Below are 17,278 nucleotides of genomic sequence, written 5' to 3'. Positions count from 1 at the left end.
TCGGACCCCACGATTATCTGCTAATTACCGTAAAAAAAACACAAACTAAAACTCTATGGCATTATATTCAGAGCTCGCAAAAACAGTAACAGGAAAAAGAAGAAGAGGCAGAGAAAGCAATGGGAACACTAAAGAATGGACGGGCCGGTCATTGAAAGACATTCTGACCAAGGAATGAAGAAGGATATCTTGTGTTGTGCCCTAACGGATAGGTGAAGGTGAGTTGCGGAACATTATTGCGTTTTATGTAAATAGAACAAAGTATATAATTTATATTTATAACAATGATACATGTTTTAAAACGAGTAAATACAGTGATTCCCGTTTGAGACTATTTCATTTCAAAATACTAATCACTTAGTGCTAACAAATAATTACACCACAAATCTTTCAACTATAAATTGAACAAACTAAATGGAATAGTATGTAACTCACTTTACTCGGAGATTAAAAAACGTACCGTCTCTATCTTTATCATGTGAAATTGGAGAAAGTTTTGGCCATAAAGAACGACATTATGTTGGCTCATGCTGGGACAGATTTAAAGCAATTAGTAACAGATATCGAAATATATAACTACCTAACACTTACTTCGGGAGGTTCGTAGTCAGTCAGAAGTGTATCCACCTTCATTTTCTCTCTGTACGCCATACTCTGTAAGAAAGTTGTTAGAAACATTCCTGACGTTCATTATAACAACGACAAGAGTTACAGTAGGTCTAGTTGGTATCCATATGTTTTTTGTCGTTCTTGTTAAATAAAGACCTAATTAAAATCTACATAGTTATTAGATCTGAAGGCTTATTTAAGTAATCCACACAATAAGCACTAGGAAAGAAAGAACACTTGTATGAATTAGTCGTAGCATAGAAAGCAGTGTGCTTTTATATTTTGTGCCTTTCCAATTATTTGTAGACTAAATGTATATTCTAGTTTTGTATTTTGACAATAACTCTTTTCTAGTTATACTTTCGGGGTGGAACCTTCTGGATGGGCAAGGGTGGGTGGACGCCTTTCTTGAAAACGATTTTCCTAAAACAACTGATGTATATCGTTGAGAAAAGAATGACAATGTCTTTGGTCACTCTGGTTTGACCGTTATCATTTTTTAAATTATAAAAAGAAAAGTATTTCAATTTGGTTAGAGAACTAGAAAATCTTTATCTTGAACAAAATGTAACTCCGCATGTTGAATATTTGTTTTATAAATTAATGTTCAGGAACATTTTGTGAACCGTCTAGATATAAAAGGCCGTCATTGGAATATTATAAAGATAAGTAGATTTATACATTCGCTTAACCAGGATTTTTTCTAGGAATAAAAAAAAAGGGGGGGGGGAATGAAAGGGGGTACAATCGGTTACATTTTTTTTTATAATCCGAAAGTGCTCAGCCTCCAATAAATAATCGCTCTTTAAAATGTATATAGTATTTTTTAATGTTTTTGTTATGGTTGTAAGTTATCGTTTTGTGCTTCAACATTATTGCTTCTTTCATGTTGCATTCTCTGATCTGAAGATTTCCTAAGTTAAGCTATTCCATTCCATCGCTTTTTTGTTTTGTGGGGCTTGTGAGTGTCTATTCTACTTTCTGATTTTTCAGATTTAAAGTAATAAAATGAAAATGCATATTTTATTATTGGTCTAATGTTAAATAGTATTTTAGTTTTATGTTCTTGTTAGGGTGAGATTTATTTCGTTAGAATAGCAAGGAATGGATGTAAGCTTGGTTTTATTTGGACATTTTCTACTGCTGGCAAAAATGTCGTGATTAAGAGGTGTACGCTTGCAACAGGCAGTCATGTGAATTGTTTTAGATTGTCTATGCATTAACATTTCTGTACAATCGTTGCCCCATTTGAAGGTGTTTGATCAACTTACCGTTCGGAACATAGCCTCCGCTTTAGTGACATCATAGTTTCTAGCTTCAAATACAAAATAAACTGAAGTCAATTTGAGATTTATTTTTAAAAAAAGACACTTGATTTAACCATAAAGTAAAATGATGAGTGATAAACCACATGTGTTAGATGTGCACTAATCAAATGACAACTTTATGACAATAGAATAAACACTTTAATACTAAAAGCTTATTGATAAGTAAATTTATTATTAAAGCAATATTTTATCAAACAGTCTAACAAATAGCTTGAGTGACTAGATAGAGATAAAATGTTTAGCGATCTTCTTTCTAAAGCATAGTATTTTTCAAAACTAAAGTGATCAATGAATTCCTAAACTAGGCTTGTATTTTAGTTTTCACCTTGAAGCCACTTTTTGAGGCTGTAATCATCTTGTGATGTAATCAAATCCGAGATTTTTTCTTTGAACTGTCTCAGGGCTTCCTCTTCCTTTAAGCCGGCATCGCTTTCTTGCTTTTTTAGTGAGTGCTGTGGAAGGCAAGAACAAAATTGTAAGACTGGAGTACAGTGTGTTTGAAATATTGAACTCTCAGTAGATCCAATAGTTTGAATTAAAACCCTTATGAGTGCCAGGGACAAAGACATTCATTCTCGAATGCTGTACTATTCTCCAGCACTTAAATAAACATTAACGCGTGATATGACCCCCCGAAAGACAAAGGTTCTCAAATTTTTTTGACCCGTGATTCCCTTTACATAGTCGAAAATTGCCCACGAAATCTTTAGTAAAAAAGCTAAATAAACGCAGAGTATATAAATAACATGGGTAGATTTAAAAAGAAAAACATTTTGTGAGAAAAGTGATTAATGAAATTGAACTTCTGTTTAAATGAAATATTTCAAAAGTTAATGATTTGGAAGAGGTTGAGATTTAGTGAGTATATTTATGTCCTACTCAATGTTAGAAAGTAGCAACCACATATCTCCACAAGCAACAATTTATAGTCGGCTTCTTTTGTAAAAATGTTTATGTTTTACATGTTTCGGATGTTCCTTCAGAGTTGAAGATAATTACTTCCTAGTCCAAACCTCCCGCAGGACGACGGGGGATGGGAGCGGGCAGGGTTTGAACCCGGGACCATCGATAAATCTGAACGACAGTCCAGCGTGCAAACCGCACGACCAGGCAGGTTCCTAACGAGCTGACTCCACAGTCTACTAAATAATAGTAAATAGGAAGACGGAACAGCAGTTCACAATTTTCGTACACTAACCCACAATTCAGAATATAAAAGTGTAATCTGATTGTGTAACCATGGAACTATACTAACCAGTATTTGTGCTATCTTTGTTCGAACATTGGTTTATGTTCGTCAGTCGTCAATTGTGTATATTTTAATAAGCTACTCTAGCATTGGTGTGGATTCATCTGTGTTTGAAATCTTTGTCCACGCATACAAGAGGTCAACACCCAATCGGGAATTTCCAAGTGTAAAATGTCTTCACATCTTTGGTTTAGGTCGTCAAAACAAGTACGAGATAGACAGATTAAACTGCAGTTAGGGGCGAGTTGATGATTATTAAAATTATCCGATCGGATAAACTGGCTTTTAGCGAAGAAATTATTTTATTTGAATTCGATTTCCATACTTCTGCGGACCCCTTACGGTCCACTCATGGACCACTGCGGTACGCGGACCACCGTTACTGTGTCATTACCATAAACTCATGGGCGTAGCCAGGATTTTTTTCTCGTCAGTTCGTTAGGAACCTAATCACAAATCAAAGAAGCCGACTATAAATTGTTGCTTGTGGAGATATGTGGTTGCTACTTTCTAACATTGAAGCGTTAGGAGCTCCCCCAGCGCGGGGCGAAGCCCCGCCGCAAAACACTATTTCTGGTATTAAAAGCCAACAAAATGCATATTCTGAGGTATCTACAGTGCATTTTCTTGCTATAAGAAAGTTTTATTGCAAAACTTAATGTGCTATTCTTACTGACTTAGACCCTCCAGCGCCGTTCGGCACATATGCCGTCAAGCTTTCTCCACAAAAATCTCACTGGTAATGTCTGAAGCCTCTTCCCACCTGCTCTGAGGACCTCCATGATTGTGTCGAGCCAAGTTGTTCTAGGATGTCATCGCAACTCTTCATATGCGTCATTCGTTTAGTCGGAGAACATGTCCCGCAAACCCCATGCGACGCTCTGTCACAATCTTACCAAGGGGTCGACTCCCAGTTCGTCATAGGATGTCCTTGATTTAGACCCGATCTCTATAACTGACTCCTAAAATCTGTCTTAGCCATCTTTGTTGAGCCACATTTAGTGTTTTTCAATTTCGGCAGATGACTATTCACTGCAGTTTATTAATGGAGCCTCGCCACTAGTAGAAATGTTTAACCTCTCTTGAATACGCTCTTGGAATTAGGTGACTGTAGTTTGTTTTAGATTTTATATCGAAAAGAGATGTTTTATCGTCAAAATCATCTGTTGGGGGGTTTTAAACTAAAAAATCTATGGAGTTATTGTATTTTTTTTAAAATTCAAAACCCCATTTAGCTACGGTCATAGAATTTGGTAACTGTAGTTTGCTTTAGAATAATATTGAAGATAGAGGTTTTCCCACCTCAAAACGTTCTGTAAGGGGATTTTAAACTCAAAACCACCTGGAGGGGTTTTAAACTTTAAAAAAAGGCATCTATTGAAGAAGGGTTTAAACTCAAAACCCCCAATGGGCTTGGCTACGCTCAAATAATTTTAGTGTGTAATTTGCTTTTTTTTTATATTAAGAGGTATTTTTTAGCATCAAACCCCTCTGAAGGGGGTTTAAACTCAAAACCCCTTTTGGGAACGCTCATAGCATTTTGAGTGCGTAGTTTGCTTTTTTTTTTTAAATGAAGGTGTATTTTTAAGCTTCAAACCCGCTGGCGGGGGGTTTAAACTCAAAACCCCTTTGGTTACGCTCATAGATTTTAGAGTGTGTAATTGGCTTTTTTTATATTGAAAAGAGATTTTTAGCTTCAAACTCCGCTGGAGAGGAGTTTAAACTCAAAACCATTTGACTACACTCATAAAATTTTGAGTGTATAATTTTTTTTTGTAATATTGAAGAGGTATTTTTTACCTTCTAACCCAGCTGAAAGGGGGTTTTAAGTCAAAACTGAGTCAAAACCCATTTAGCTACGCTCATAACATTTTGAGTGCGTAATTTGCATTTTCATATCGAAGAGGGGGTTTATCGTAATTTTTGGAGGGGGTTTTAAAATCAAAATCTTTCTTAACTGTGCTGTTGGAATTCGGGGATTGTCGTTTACATTTTTTTTTGTTTTGTTTTATAGAAGAGGGGGATTTAACTGCAAAAAACCCTGGTAGGGGGTTTTAAACTCAAACTTATAGTATTACACAACAAAGTGCTTTTGAATAAACAAAAAAAAAACTTGTTTACTATCGAGTTGCATATAACATCAGTTTATTTATTAAGTTCTACTTGTTTTGGTGTATTTTCTTGTCAGTGAAATACACGGGCAGCAATATGGCAGAATAATTTGAAAGAATTTAAAGTTCGTGTATTTTCTGTTGTGAAAACCATGTACTATATATATAGTCTACGGTGAAAAAGTATAGGGCCAAGTTCTGGTGGGCTCACAGCACACTATTGCACTTCTAATAAAGTTGAACTAGTCCTCACCTGTTCCATTTAAGAATATAACAAGCTTCACAAACTCCAAAGTACACTATAAATAAAGAAATGTTCCACTTGTCTATTGTTTAGACTTCCGATTCAATGTTCTTCCAATATTAAATATGTTGTTATATATTTCATATAAAATTTTAAAAAATTAATAAGATGGAGAATTATTGGATCATGTCAATTTCTATACTTATATAGAGCTAGTATTTATAATTTTTTCAATCAAAAATAAATGATTAACATTTAGGGTTTTCATGTTTTCACATGAGACTGAATGATTGTCTGCCAGAGTACATAGCGAGAACAGAATCCTGATCAAAACAAGTATCTATAAATAATGACTTATAGTGTGTGTCCCACACTAAAACTATGTACTCGTGTACAAGGGACGCAATCGCAATCACATCAAAATGACAACTAAAGAACAGTATGGAGAGAGGGTAAGATTTATCGAACCTGACGAAGCGCGAAGAACAAACGACTTGAGTCAGTTTGTTAGGCGGGGACCAAAAACGAACACAAAACCCAAGTAAAGTGGCCTAGATATGGATCTGTGTGTGTGCCTATAGATTCCTATATTCATTCTCATGTATACAATTAATTCTTTTGTTGTTGTTGTTGTTCATTCCTTCAACATGGTTTTAGCTTAGATAACTTAGAAAAAATAACAAATAATCAGACAAGTTCAACTGTAATTATTAATCTGTTACCCAATCTGATTTTCCAACAAGAAAAATAAAAAAATTATCTTTTCAAATGGGGTGAAGGACTCCACACTTAGAGTTTTATTTGTCAATAATGTAGAAGTTATTTCCTTTTTGATATCTAACAAAATAATTAGTTGCCTATAATCAATTGATTAATTGGTTAACTTTGGATTGACTCATAGCTTGTTAGATACAATACGATATTCATCTGTTACCCAATCTGATTTTCCAACAAGAAAAATAAAAAAATTATCTTTTCAAATGGGGTGAAGGACCGGCGGCATAGCATACGCCGCTATTTTGCAGGGCCGGCTTAGGCCACTGCAACCTATGCGACCGCAGTGGGCCCCGCACTTTCATAGGACCCGCGCCAATTCTAAGTGTATAAATTATTAAATTAAACCATTTTATAACTTATAACAGATTTTCCGCGGCCTACTGATTTACCAGGAGCTCCTGGAAATCTCCTGAAATGGACATCATTCACCAATCGTAAACAAACACCATTTAGCCACATGATTCTCTATCTCTTCTATACAAATTACGTAATACACTAAGGCTGTCACGTGATACGGTTTTTTCGTTGTTTTATCAATATTGTCACGTGGCTAAATGTTTTTTGTTTACGATTGGTGAATGAGGTCCATTGCAAAATATACGAAAAAGTCCTGGAAATATCCGGAAATTCATTAAAATCTTTTGAAAACTCATACAAATCTCATGAAATATATAGACAAAAATTTTCATTTTGTGGTGTCATTCAATATGGAACCCGCCAATCCTACGCGCGATAAAAAAAACGGCATTATACAATACCGGTAATTGTGGAATCTAGTGAAAGAATCTTCCTGCTCCTCGAACTAATGAAGAATTACTTAAGGTCAACAATTCTCAAAGATAGTTTGACACATTTGGTAATTCTTGCTATTGAGCGTGATCTATGTAGGAAACAGAATTCTTATGATATACTGTATGACTTCGCTACACGCAAGGTTTGTAAAGTCATTCTGTACGTAGTAAAGAATGAATAAAATGCAAAGACGAATTTATTTTTCTAATACAAACGCTTAATTTTCACTTATTATTCGTATCCCTACCCAAACTTGGCCCCGCGAAATCCGTTTCGCATGGGGCTCCACAATGGTTAAGTCAGGCCCTGCTATTTAGTGACGGGTGAATACATAATAGATTACTTGTTCTCTTTCCATGACTTCTTGGTAACAATGGTTAGGTCCGGCCCTGCTATTTAGTGACGGGTGAATACTACTTGTTCTCCCCCCCCCCCCCCTCGCCTCTTAAATTACGTTGGGTAACTCTAGTCCGTCAGACTTGCAAAAATAAAAGAGTGATCTTTCCTTTAAGTGGTGTCCAAACTCTTGAGCCATGAAGAGAATTATATATATATATATATATATATATATATATATATATATATATATATATATATATATATATATATATTATTGTTGGAAGTTTCAACTTGATCCGAGAATGGGTGTTGAAGAAACCCTGTGTACAAAGAACAAAACCCCGACATATTTAACTATATCTGTGAATACTGAAGGATTAATTTCCCTTGTTTATATGAAGCAAAATTTAAAGAACCAGTTATTAATCGACTAATTTGTTGATTTTTTTAAATTGACTGATGTATCGTCTATCCTAAAAAAATGACTGCAAAGTTTCAACTTGATTATAGAATGGATGTGGGGAAATAACATTTTTAGACTTTTTACCAAAAAAACATGCTCAAACATTTTACCAGACAGACAGAAAAACAAACAGAGAGAGTTGATATAAGCTGCGTAATAGAAGTGCAAGCAGATCTATCCACTGGCGATACTAATTCGTGGAGTATGCATCTGTTACGGCAGCACCAGACAATGCTCTCCTCTAGAACTAGAAGGCCAAACCCTGAAAGACGTAACTACATTTGAGCTATTTCAGTGTGTCTATTTACAAGTTTGACGATTGTGAGCTGCCACTAGACTGTGACTAGACTGCCACTAGACTGTGACTAGACTGCCACTAGACTGTGACTGCCACTAGACTGTCACTAGACTGCCACTAGACTGTGACTAGACTGCCACTAGACTGTGACTAGACTGTCACTAGACTGCCACTAGACTGCGACTAGACTGTGACTAGACTGCCACTAGACTGTGACTAGACTGCCACTAGACTGCGACTAGACTGTGACTAGACTGACACTAGACTGTGACTAGACCACTAGACTGCGACTAGACTGTGACTAGACTGCCACTAGACTGTGACTAGACTGCCACTAGACTGTGACTAGACTGCCACTAGACTGTGACTAGACTGCCACTAGACTGTGACTAGACTGCCACTAGACTGTGACTAGACTGCCACTAGACTGTGACTAGACTGCCACTACACTGTGACTAGACTGTGACTAGAGCCTCTATCAGTCTACCAGCCCTCTGTCATGAGCTAATAAGGTGCAAGAAGAACACTTCCAGGTCAAGTTAAACTTCAGCTCCTCAATACAGTGTTAATAGTCATTTTTGCGAGCGCTTGGCGTTGAATGGAATGCCTGATACAAACCAATTTGTCATTTTACAATTTTACTTAATAAAGTATTTGTAGGAAACTAAAAAAAATAAAAAAATTCATAAAATTTTGTTTGGTCTTGTTTATACACAAAAATGTTTTGCTTTAGTATGTGTGTGTGTATGTGTGTGTGAGTGTATGTGTGTGTGAATGTTTTCTAATTATAGCATGATGAAGCTGAAAGTTGATACATAATGTTTCACCTATACTCTTATTGTACAGTAGTTACGCTGATGTCAATTGTAGTCAAACTGAATTTCCATTTGATTAGATCAATAAAATTATCTTATCTTATACGAGAATGAAAAAAAAAAGATCAGGGCCAACAAAATAAATGTAGAAATCAACAATGTTTAGCTTGGAGATGAGGGGACCGGCCTCGTTTCATACACAAATGTGAAGGCATATGCACAGAAGTGGAGCACTTTGATTGCTTACACCGTTTTACGACTCCCATGAAGCAAGTGTAAAGTGGAAATGATTTTATTAAAATGATTTAAAACCAGAAAAAAAACATTTAAAATACTTATAGCGTTTACATCTTTCTCCCACCGCTCCTCTCCCGCGTTTCCCAACTGGTCCAGAGAAGTGATAGGATCATAGTGAAAAAACTAAAAGCATGAAATAGCGCTAAATAGAAACAATTGGTAAAATAAAAATGTTTATAATCGCACAGATTAATTAATGAGCTTTATATATATATATATATATATATATATATATATATATATATATATATATATTAAATACTTCGCTCATTTACCCTGCTGGCTGCTGGAGATTTAGATCTAATAAGGAGATGTACAGGGCGGAGTCCTCCAGACAAGTCCTCACCCAACACGCATACTCCACCGTCCTCAGCCCGCACTCTCATTACAAGAGTCAGAGAATCGTGAGGAAACTGATTAAAACTAATGACTATAGAAAACCAGATTCTAATTTAGAAGATAGCCCCCGCCCCCCCCCCCCTTTTTCTTTTTCCTTTCTTTACGTTTACGTCTGCAACACGCCATGCCGACTCTTAAAGCGTGTTGCCATGACAACGCAAGAGAAACAACTCAGTAGAAAAAAACACAGACATAAGCTCAAATTGAAAATGAAAGTTGCAACAAAATAAAAAGTTTATATTTTGCTGGGTTCCTTCAACTTACCCACACACAACGTTGTTTGTTTTATCACTACTTCAAGACTTGATGTCCTCATTGAAAGATATTTTTTGTACATCTTTGTAAGGATAGGACTTCAACTAAGTCTCCTACTACCTTCGTTGGTTGGTTTCCGTAAGGACTTTCAACCCATGGGAGTAGCCAGGGGGGTCTTGGGGTTCAAACCCCCCCCCCCTCGAAATGAAATCTCCCCCCCCCCGGCAGAAGGGGAAGGATGGCATTTTGTGACAGATTTTCGCTACGATTTTGTTTATTTTAGCTGAAATTATTTTAATATTAAATCCTCACTTGCCCAGAGAAGCCAAGTGGGGTTTTGATTTTGAAATCTCTTTCGAGGGGTTTTGCGTTTTTCTATAAAAAAAAATTGCAAACGACAATCTCCAAATTCCAAGAACATAGCTAAGGGGGATTTCGATTTTAAAAGCCCCTCCGAAATTTTTTAACGATAAAACCACCTCTTCAATATTACACTAAAGCATAAATCAGTCACCAGATTCTGTGACCGTAGCCAAGAGTAGTTTTGTTTAAAACCTCGCTGAAGCGGGGTTTGAAGCTAAAAATCAACTCTTTAATACAAAAAGAGCAAATTACACACTAAAAATTCTATGAGCGTAGCCAAGGGGGGTTTTAAGTTTAACACCTCTCCTCCAGAGGGCTTTAAGTTTAAAACCCCTCCAGATGATTTTGAGTTTAAAATCCCCTCCGGCTGGGTTCGGAAGCTATAAACTACATCTTCAATTCAAGAAAAATCAAATTACACACTCAAAATACCATGAGCGTTGCCCAGGGGGGTTAGACTTTAAACCCCCTACTCCAGAGGGCTTTAAGTTTAAAGCCCCTATAGATGGTTTTGAGTTTAAAGTCCCCCCCCCCTACAAAAAGCTTTGAGGTTGAAAACTCCCTCTTCAATATTATTCCTAAAGAAAACTACAGTCACCAAAATTCTATGAGAATTTTTAGTTTAACCCCCACTCCCCAAAGATGGTTTTGACGATAAAACTTCCACTTTGGATATAAAATCTAAATCAAACTACAGTCACCAAATTCCAACAGCGTAGCCAAGAGAGGTTACAAATTTCTACCAGTGGTGGGCTCCATTAGTAAAGTGCAGTGAATAACCTGAAAGTCGTCTGCCGAAATAAAAAAAACAACAACTAAATGTGGCTCACCAAAGATGGCTAAGACGGATTAATCAATAAAATCCTATGCCGAACTGGGAGTCGACCTCTTAGTTAGGTTGTGACAGACATGTTCTCAAACAAAATGAATTACACATATCAAGAGTTGCGATAACATGGATGCCATTACGAGGAAAGCGCAAACAGGACATCCTAGTATAACTTTCGCCACACTTTCATAGAGGACCTCAGAGCAGTGGACACCAGGTGGAAAGAGGCTTCACACATTGCCAGTGACAGATTTTTGTGGAGTCCTGAGTAAGTAAGGATAGCAGATTAAGTGTCTGATCTCAAATTTTTTTAAAGCAGGATAATGCACTGTCAGAATATGCATTTTTTAAATACCGCAAATAGTGCCTGGCTCCGCCCCGAATCACTCTGGGGAGGTTCACAGCGCGGGGTTCAACAGTTTTTCCACTAATTCCAGGAAGAACCTATTCTAGAGTACAATAAACGTCTACCTGAAGAATGAAGGGTCAGAATGTAAAAAAAATTAATTAGGTTTACACACACATACATACACACACATACATACACACACACACACACACACACACACACACACACACACACACACACACACACACACACACACACACACACACACACACACACACACACACACACACACACACACACACACACACACACACACACACACACACACACACACACACACACACACACACACACACACACACACACACACACACACACACACACACACACACACACACACACACACACACACACACACACACACACACACACACACACACACACACACACACACACACACACACACACATATATATATATATATATATATATATATATATATATATATATATATATATTATACAAATTACTCCAAGACCTCATTTCTACCAAATCTATTTTCTGCCAGGCCTCGTTTCTATCAATATATAGTTACCATCAGGCCTCATTTCTACCAAATATAATTATCACCAGGCCTCATTTCTACCAAATCTAATTTCTACAAAATATAATTACTCCAAGGCCTCATTTCTACCAAATATAATTTCTACAAAATATAATTTCTACCAGGCCTCAGTTCTACCAAATATAATTTCTACCAGGCCTCAGTTCTACCAAATATAATTTCTACCAGGCCTCATTTCTACCAAATATAATTTCTACCAGGCCTCATTTCTACCTAATATAATTTCTACCAGGCCTCATTTCTACCAAATATAATTTCTACCAGGCCTCAGTTCTACCAAATATAATTTCTACCAAGCCTCATTTCTACCAAATATAATTTCTACCAGGCCTCATTTCTACCAAATATAATTATCACCAGGCCTCATTTCTACCAAATCTAATTTCTACAAAATATAATTACTCCAAGGCCTCATTTCTACCAAATATAATTTCTACAAAATATAATTTCTACCAGGCCTCGTTTCTATCAATATATAGTTACCATCAGGCCTCATTTCTACCAAATATAATTATCACCAGGCCTCATTTCTACCAAATCTAATTTCTACAAAATATAATTACTCCAAGGCCTCATTTCTACCAAATATAATTTCTACAAAATATAATTTCTACCAGGCCTCAGTTCTACCAAATATAATTTCTACCAGGCCTCATTTCTACCAAATATAATTTCTACCAGGCCTCATTTCTACGAAATATAATTTCTACCAGGCCTCATTTCTACCTAATATAATTTCTACCAGGCCTCATTTCTACCAAATATTATTTCTACCAGGCCTCAGTTCTACCAAATATAATTTCTACCAGGCCTCATTTCTACCAAATATAATTTCTACCAGGCCTCATTTCTACCAAATATAATTTCTACCAGGCCTCATTTCTACCAAATATAATTATCAACAGGCCTCATTTCTACCAAATCTAATTTCTACAAAATATAATTACTCCAAGGCCTCATTTCTACCAAATATAATTTCTACAAAATATAATTTCTACCAGGCCTCAGTTCTACCAAATATAATTTCTACCAGGCCTCATTTCTACCAAATATAATTTCTACTAGGCCTCATTTCTACCAAATATAATTTCTACCAGGCCTCAGTTCTACCTAATATAATTTCTACCAGGCCTCATTTCTACCAAATATAATTTCTACCAGGCCTCAGTTCTACCAAATATAATTTCTACCAGGCCTCATTTCTACCAAATATTATTTCTACCAGGCCTCAGTTCTACCAAATATAATTTCTACCAGGCCTCAGTTCTACCAAATATAATTTCTACCAGGCCTCAGTTCTACCAAATATAATTTCTACCAGGCCTCATTTCTACCAAATATAATTTCTACCAGGCCTCAGTTCTACCAAATATAATTTCTACCAGGCCTCAGTTCTACCAAATATTATTTCTACCAGGCCTCAGTTCTACCAAATATAATTTCTACCAGGCCTCAGTTCTACCAAATATAATTTCTACCAGGCCTCAGTTCTACCAAATATAATTTCTACCAGGCCTCAGTTCTACCAAATATAATTTCTACCAGGCCTCAGTTCTACCAAATATAATTTCTACCAGGCCTCAGTTCTACCAAATATAATTTCTACCAGGCCTCATTTCTACCAAATATAATTTCTACCAGGCCTCAGTTCTACCAAATATAATTTCTACCAGGCCTCATTTCTACCAAATATAATTTCTACCAGGCCTCAGTTCTACCAAATATAATTTCTACCAGGCCTCATTTCTACCAAATATAATTTCTACCAGGCCTCAGTTCTACCAAATATAATTTCTACCAGGCCTCATTTCTACCAAATATAATTTCTACCAGGCCTCAGTTCTACCAAATATAATTTCTACCAGGCCTCATTTCTACCAAATACTTTACAGCCCTGCACCATGTCTTATAGCCAGAGCTCTATCAACTCTGCTCGACTTTTGCGTGCTATTGACTCTCTCAAAGGGCGGCTACTTCGGACAATCAGATAAGAATTACATCGATCGAACTAAAGGTAATAGGATTGCATGAGGGAGATTCTTTAATGCACACAACCTAGGATTTGCTCCCCCAACCCCAACTTAATTCAGGTAACTTGGCTGACAAATAACTGACCCACAGCTCGTTCTACTGCAGTCATCCACAGTCCCGCTGAATATTATGGTAAACACAATTACTTCTTGTAATATGAAATGAATACATAGCATGTCAAGAGAGTTTCATTAATTGCAGTATTTCACGTGAATACGCAGTCCAAACTGTGATGTACATATTTGGCTCAAAATAAACTATGTTAAAATTTGAAACCTACAATACAGAAGGTAGTAAATCTCCCAGAAAACAAAACGTGTAGGCCTTGATATTCAGTTTCGTTCGTCTCACGCTTCTTTAGCACATGCTGGGTTAGGAACTTTTTCAAACATTAACTCTAATTTGTAGTCGCAGCGACTTCAACCAATAAGAGACAACAATTATCATGAGGCCCATATTCTGTTGCGCCTAGTTGTTCGCGGCGTTCCAGTACCACCTCATCGTGGTCGCCGCGTGAACACTCCGCTCTCTGGGAGTGGCCAAGGGTACTGGTTGCTTGCCGCTGATGAATGAGCAGCCGGCAAGTGTAAAAGGAACTCAAAGGGGTTATGTCCAGCCCCCCCCCCCCCCTGTGGGGCCCCGGGGCAACGGTTAGTAAGAGACCACGGGTTCTCCGAAAAGCGGATAGCGCTGGACACCAACTCGAGGGTTGGTCGGGTTCTCCTGGGACTCGGCTGATTCGCGGGTCTCACTTTGGGCAAAGACTGGATTGACTGGCGCGGCCTTAGCGGGCTGCGTCGGGCGGACCGGTCGGCGTCCACGAGCTAGGCTCTAACTAGCCCGTTCCCTGGCGCGCTAGTGGAGGAATCCGCCGCGACCAATGGCGACTCTGACACTGGGAATATCGAGAAACGCGTGCCACCCCACTCCTGCCTCGCAGGAAACTTATATGCCAATCTGTGGCGGTGATTGCTTGGGCAGGTCTCTGCCTTGCCCTTAGTGGCGACATAAGTATAGGCCATGCACGCTGCTGCATTAGAGCAGTAACTAAGGCCGCCAACGGCCTTAACCATACAACCATGATTGACACAGACACAGTAAAAAGCGGGCACGAGCAGACCCGAACAGGCTCCGTGCGCCGGGTAGTGGGCGTCAGGCCTGGACACGAAAAGTCAGCTACTAGTCGCCCCGCGACCTCGATGAGGGGGAATTTGTCAGGTCGTGAAAAGTTAGCTAAAATTCCTCCACCTAAGTCCTCTTCTCAACGAACACTGCATTCGTACCTCCTTCGGAGGTCCGATTCGAATAAGGTTGATGGAAGTCTGCCACAACCTCCTGCGGACCTAGATACACCGCAGGCAAATATGACTGGAAGCGAAATAGTGACGGGAGCCTCCGGCCCACAAACAACCCAAATTGACACTAGTGGGATCCAACCCACTCCAGGGACTAAGCCCATAAACACAAGGTCCCTCCTGATCTTACAAATTAACATCTGCGGGGTCATCCCAAAGGTGTTAGAGCTCTCAAAACTCCTCCACGAGAGGGCAATAGACGTGGCTTTACTACAAGAGACACTAACTGGCAAACGCAATGCCAGTATCACCGGTTATACTGCATTTAAGTGCAAATGCACAGACTGCCGAGGGCTCATCACGTATGTACGCAACAATCTGGTTGCTACACAAGTCCCCGGTCCACGAGTGCATGGGCGTACCGACGCCATCACCCTCGAGATACATAAATTAGGGCGCAAACTCACGGTAACTAATCTGTATAACCCCCCCCCCCCCCCAAGCATGAAATTAGTCTCGAATATGACTGTACTAATATCAATACTCACAACGTCATCGCAGGAGACTTTAATGCTAAGTCTCAGCAGTGGGGCTATGATTCAACCGACTCATCGGGACATAAAATTCATGAACTGCTAAATAATTCTAATTTGTTCTGTCTGCAAAATAAACATACTCCCCCAACTCTATACCATACCGGAAATGGCAGCCAATCTAGACCAGACCTTACTCTAATCACAGCTAACCTAGAATCACATACTCAGTTTCAAGTCCTAGATGACATTGGAAGTGACCATAGACCCATATTAGTCACAATTGCCCTCTCAGAGGCCAGTGGTGTAACCCCAAAAGCCCCGCGTAGATGGAGTTACACCAAGGCGAACTGGCCAGCCTACGAGGCAGCAGTCAACACTGCCCTTATGAATATTGCAGTGGAGGATAGGGACGTTGACATCATATACGGCGAAATAACAGCAGCTATGTTGGGTGCGGCCAAGAGGTTTGTCCCGCGGACTTATCCTGGCGTAAGGCAGAAACGCGTGTGGTCTCAGGAATTGAATAAGCTGGTCCTGAGACGTAAGCGAGCCCGGAGGCTTGCTGAACGGAAGGGTACCCCTGAAATCCGGCGGGAGTACAATCGGCTCTGCAGAGCCACGAGTGAACTGGCCCGACGCGTCCGGTCGGACCATTGGAACGCTGCCTGCGCCGGGATGGATCTTCGGGATACCTCGAAAGCCTGGCGTCTTCTGCGAAACCTAGAGGCCAAAGACACAGCGCGAACGGCTGCCCCTCTATTGTCACCCGGAGGGCCGGTCTCGACGGTAACCAAAATGGCCGGCTTGTTGAATCGACATTTTGCTAAAATCAGCAAGCCCGAAAAGAAGTCTGCCACGTCCAAAGCCCTCAACAAAGAACGTAAGAGGCTCGAGAGGGAGCCAGATGAGCCGGAAAGCCAAGCAACGTGCAACGCGCCCTTCTGTCGTGCTGAGCTGGACAGAGCGATAGCTAAGTGCAAAAATCGAAAAGCTCCGGGGCCAGACAAGGTTACCCCCGAGATGGTAAAACACCTTGGGGGCATTGCGAGAGATAAACTCCTGGAGTTTATGAATCGAACCTGGGCAGAGTCCAGACTGCCCGGGGCCTGGAAGAGTGCTGTCATTGTGCCAGTCCTTAAGAAGGGAAAAGACGCGACTAACGTGGAGTCCTACAGACCCATTTCACTAACCTCAACCCTTGGCAAAGTTGCTGAGCGAATGGTTAACGAGCGGCTAGTTTGGTGCTTTGAGAGTGCCGGTATCCTGGCGCCAGA

At 39.1% G+C, this 17,278-nt stretch overlaps 1 protein-coding gene across 6 annotated transcripts in view; it reads right to left on the bottom strand.

The window, feature by feature from the left end:
• LOC106056211 (retinal-binding protein-like) overlaps window positions 1–17,278 on the bottom strand; it is a 34,520-nt gene that overhangs the window by 13,245 nt on the left and 3,997 nt on the right. For 4 of the 6 annotated variants that reach the window (XM_013212827.2, XM_013212824.2, XM_056005837.1 and 1 more), the window contains exons 2-4: window positions 2,263–2,389; window positions 1,881–1,924; window positions 592–654 (exon numbers count right to left, since the gene is read on the bottom strand). In XM_013212827.2, the coding sequence (XP_013068281.2) occupies window positions 592–654; window positions 1,881–1,924; window positions 2,263–2,389 (234 nt within the window). Of the gene's footprint in view, window positions 1–591; window positions 655–1,880; window positions 1,925–2,262; window positions 2,390–3,192; window positions 3,212–5,550; window positions 5,981–17,278 lie in introns of those variants that run through there. The other 2 variants (XM_056005836.1, XM_013212828.2) reach the window with 2 other exon arrangements.

The sequence above is a fragment of the Biomphalaria glabrata genome, chromosome 12 (genome assembly GCF_947242115.1).
Source record: "Biomphalaria glabrata chromosome 12, xgBioGlab47.1, whole genome shotgun sequence".
NCBI classification, from domain to species: Eukaryota; Metazoa; Mollusca; class Gastropoda; family Planorbidae; genus Biomphalaria; species Biomphalaria glabrata.
This window is presented reverse-complemented; position numbering and strand designations above follow the sequence as displayed.